Here is a 4,346-nt window from a genome sequence, read left to right as displayed (position 1 = left end):
ATACTTAAGTAGGTGGGTGCCGTTGGAGTCTACTGATCAAGTGGTTCAAGATCAAATGCGATTCCCCCAAAGTCCAAACTGGAAACCCCTGCCTCATGGACCTACGATAGTATTTTACACCTCAACAACTCCGCAAAGTAGTCCAGAAGTGGACGCCATCTTCTCATACTACGATTTAGGTAAAATTTGTACCGTCTTCCACAAGCCCTTACCAAGCTTGTGTTTGACTCCCCACACCACCATTTTGAAAAAAATATCAATCCTTTCATCGGCTTATATCAAAATAAAAAAGTTGCACCCATCCACCTACCATCTCTCCCCCATCACTCTCTTATATATATCCATCCGTGTCACCCCCCACTTCCTTCAATCAAGGTTCTCTTCCTATCCTCCACCATCTCTCTCTCTCTCTCTCTTTCTCTCAAATGGATCCATCTCTTCTCCCAATAGCGTTGGCGACCCTGGCCGTCCTCGTCTCCCTCCTGCTTTACCAGCGGTTCAGATTCCGGCTCCCACCCGGTCCACGGCCATGGCCGGTGGTCGGCAACCTGTACGACATCAAACCGGTCCGGTTCAGGTGTTTCGCCGAGTGGGCCCAGACCTACGGACCGATCATGTCGGTCTGGTTCGGCACGACCCTGAACGTGGTGGTGTCGAGCTCGGAGCTGGCCCGGGAGGTGCTCAAGGAGCACGACCCGCAGCTGGCGGACCGCCCCAGGAGCCGGTCGGCGGCCCGGTTCAGCCGGGATGGGAAGGACCTCATCTGGGCCGATTACGGTCCCCACTATGTGAAGGTCCGCAAGGTCTGCAACCTCGAGCTCTTCTCTCCCCGCCGGCTCGAGGCTCTCCGGCCGGTCCGGGAGGACGAAGTCACCGCCATGGTCGAGTCCATCTTCCGGGACTGCACCAGGACAGGTAAAATTATTCATTATAACATTATGTTCTTCCTTATTCTTCAATATCTATTCTATTTCTTCAATTCGGGTCCCATGGCTGCGGAGTTTGGTGGGTGGTGGGTGGGATGACACGTCAGTGTGGGTCCCAGATTTTTTAAAGATTTTTTTAGGATGTATGGTGCGGAAGGGCATTGGCTTTTGACTTGTTAAGGCCCGCTGGATCCGAGGAACGTAGAGTGGAATCTAAGAAAAGAGACCGCACAAATATGATTTTATGTGTTTTATTATTTTATTAGTTGGGTGGCAAAAATACATGGAAGAAGAGACAGCAGCTGTTGGTTGTCCTTCACTTTTGTCGGCCTCCCTTTTATATTAGAAGAAAGAGTTTCTGAAAAGAATAGAGATATGGAAATCATAGAGAAAGTCAAAGGTATTTATGAACAAGGGTGATTGGTGGAATTCAAGTGGGGGCATCCACAAATTCAAAGCTTCCATTCTATATATACTTTAGATATGCACTATAAATAATTTCAACCGATTTAAGAAAAAATTGCTGTTGATGCTTTTGAAGAGAAATTGATCAGAATACACTCATATACACATGCATACATGCATGCACGTATATATATATATATATATACACACACACACACATACATACATACAAGCTAACTGACATTATAAGTTTATATAGCTCAAGACCGTGTTATTGATGATAAAGAAGTATATTAAGTTTTTTGCTCAATGGGAAAGCATATAAGTTAGTGGTCATTGTAAATTATCTCACACAAGGACATTCATTGTGTACAATTGAAATCTTCTGTCACTGAGGCTGGGGAGAGGCTATGTGACCATTTCTTCCTCGGAATTGATTTAGGCTGCAAGATATTGTGAATGCAATAGGTATTCCACTGGCAGATGTGGGGTGCTGTTAAAATCCAATGACCTCTACTTATTGTGCAGTTTCCAAATTTTTTCTTCACATACAAGACTAGTGGAGCAGTGCCTTATTATCCGTTGTGATTAAGTGCATAGAAAGAACTTTGATTTCGTGGGAGAGCACTTGTTTAATTTGTTTTTTTTTGTTTTTGAGGGGGAGTGGAGGAAGGGAGACACTCCCTCCAAATTTATTAAAAAGAATTAGTGAGTATAGATTACAGTAGATGCTGTTTGTTTGTTTGATTGCTTTGATGTATTATTCAACTGCTTTAGCGTTTAAAACTTTGGGTTCTTCAGTTAAGGTTAGGAAGAGCTTGGTAGTGAGGGATCATCTTGCACCCGTGGCATTCAACAACATAACGAGGCTTGCATTTGGGAAGCGATTTGTGAGCTCAGAAGGTCTGACGGATGAGCAAGGGAAAGAGTTCAAGGCGATTGTGGCGAATGGCTTAAAATTTGGTGCATCACTCTCCCTTGCAGAATTTGTATGGTGGCTAAGATGGATGTTCCCCATTGATGAAGACGCCTACTCCAAGCACAATGCTCGAAGGGATCGTCTTACCAAAATCATCATGGAAGAACACACAAGAGCTCGCAGCAAGAGCGGCGCAAAGCAGCACTTTGTCGATGCTCTGCTCACCTTGAAGGATCAATATGACCTCAGCGAGGACACCATTATTGGACTTCTTTGGGTGTGTTACTCTCTCCTACTCTTTTTCTCTTCACATGTAATCTTTTGTTTTTTTTTCTTTCCTTCTTTCCTCCTCCTGGTGGTAATATGAAGCTCGTAGGCCGTTTGTTTCTTACTCGGAAGGATACAGAAGGTCCCAAGTTTATATCACCTTGACATCTAGTATGAGTAAAACCAACAAGCCATTTAAGTCATCCCATAGTCCCACATCTAAATAGATGAGGCATGGATTTCTCAGAATTTGTTTCCCTTATAGTGGTTTCAGGAATCCTATGCAGACCGAGTAAGCCAAAACCCAGCCTTGTCCAACCTGTAGTTTCGTGGAGTTGGGTTGGATTTAAGTTGTAATTTTCGATCTGATGTACTTCAGGTTTGCTCAATCCTAAAACCAAGACCCACCTGAACTTCTTTAACAGCATCCCAACTCAACCAAATTCCAGGGCTCCCTGTCCAAAATACAATCTAACCATAGATTTTACTGCAGGCTTAATGATTAAAATCACATTAACAGAAAGTCTCTACCAATCAGGGCCTAGAATAGTTCAAGTTGGAAATTTTGGAGCCAGGAAATATAGCAGTGCTCTAATTGAAGTGTAAAAATCCACATGAAGGCTTTTGCTCAATCCTTTTCTCCGTGCTGATCCTTATTTAGAGTTTACGAACAGGAAGCTTTGATTCTCTAATCTCTGATAGCTTGGATGCTGCAGGATATGATAACAGCCGGAATGGACACAACTGTTATAACAGTGGAATGGGCCATGGCTGAGCTGGTTAGGAACCCAAGAGTGCAGGAGAAAGTTCAGGAGGAACTGGACCGGGTAATCGGAGACGAACGCACCATGAGTGAAGCTGACTTCCAGAACCTCCCCTACCTGCAATGCGTGGTGAAGGAGTCCCTCCGGCTGCACCCCCCAACTCCTCTCATGCTCCCCCACAAGGCCACAGCCAACGTCAAGATCGGCGGGTACGACATCCCCAAGGGATCCAACGTGCATGTCAATGTCTGGGCCATTGCTCGCGATCCACAGATCTGGAAGAACCCACTGGAATACCGGCCGGAGAGGTTCGCCGAGGAGAATGTCGACATCAAGGGTAATGACTTCAGGGTGCTGCCATTTGGTGCTGGCCGGCGGGTGTGCCCAGGGGCTCAGCTAGGCATCAACTTGGTTGCTTCCATGCTGGGGCACCTCTTGCACCACTTCAAGTGGACACTGCCCGACGGGGTCAAGCCGGAGGACGTCGACATGTCGGAGAACCCCGGGATGGTCACCTTCATGCATACTCCATTGCAGGCCGTCGCCACGCCGAGGCTGCCAACCCATTTGTACAAGCGTGTCCCTGTCGACCTGTAATCGTGCACTTGCTATTCTTTACCAGTTAGTGTATGGCATTTTATTATGATGCTCGTCTTGTTTCCCACAGTGCAAGTATATTCTGAAATTTGATTTTACAATGGAGAGGAGCGACTGCCAAGAGGAAGTAGTAGGGAGGTGAGATTTTGTCTTCTGTATCTGAAAGTTTCTATATATCCTGTCTGCATGTTAATTGATCGGTATTCAGTTTAAATGTTAGAGAATGCACTCTGAAGTGATGGTTACTCTTGAATAGTGTAAATTAATTTGTCTGGTCATTATGATGGGGAAGCAATGAAACATATAAATGTTTCTGACATATTGTTAACATAGATTGTAAGATATATATTGCTATTTTTTTGAAGTAATTAAGCAGATATCAAACAATTAAGTATCGCTTACATTTGTTCGGTTCGTACTTTGGAGATATACTGGAGGAGCATGCTTCAAGTTTTTAATCTGAGCAGA

The 4,346-nt window shown here is 44.9% G+C and overlaps 1 protein-coding gene across 1 annotated transcript; it reads left to right on the top strand.

Annotated features, from left to right (window-relative positions):
• The first annotated feature begins 291 nt into the window (after positions 1-291).
• LOC103705056 (p-coumarate 3-hydroxylase-like) lies at positions 292-4,131 on the top strand. Its single transcript, XM_008788648.4, has 3 exons — positions 292-915; positions 2,133-2,527; positions 3,234-4,131. Exons 1-3 carry the CDS (start codon positions 426-428, stop codon positions 3,876-3,878), a joined length of 1,530 nt encoding a protein of 509 aa, XP_008786870.1. The 5' UTR covers positions 292-425; the 3' UTR covers positions 3,879-4,131.
• Positions 4,132-4,346: the final 215 nt, after the last annotated feature.

Source organism: Phoenix dactylifera, chromosome 12 (genome assembly GCF_009389715.1).
Source record: "Phoenix dactylifera cultivar Barhee BC4 chromosome 12, palm_55x_up_171113_PBpolish2nd_filt_p, whole genome shotgun sequence".
Taxonomy (NCBI): domain Eukaryota; kingdom Viridiplantae; phylum Streptophyta; class Magnoliopsida; order Arecales; family Arecaceae; genus Phoenix; species Phoenix dactylifera.
This window is presented reverse-complemented; position numbering and strand designations above follow the sequence as displayed.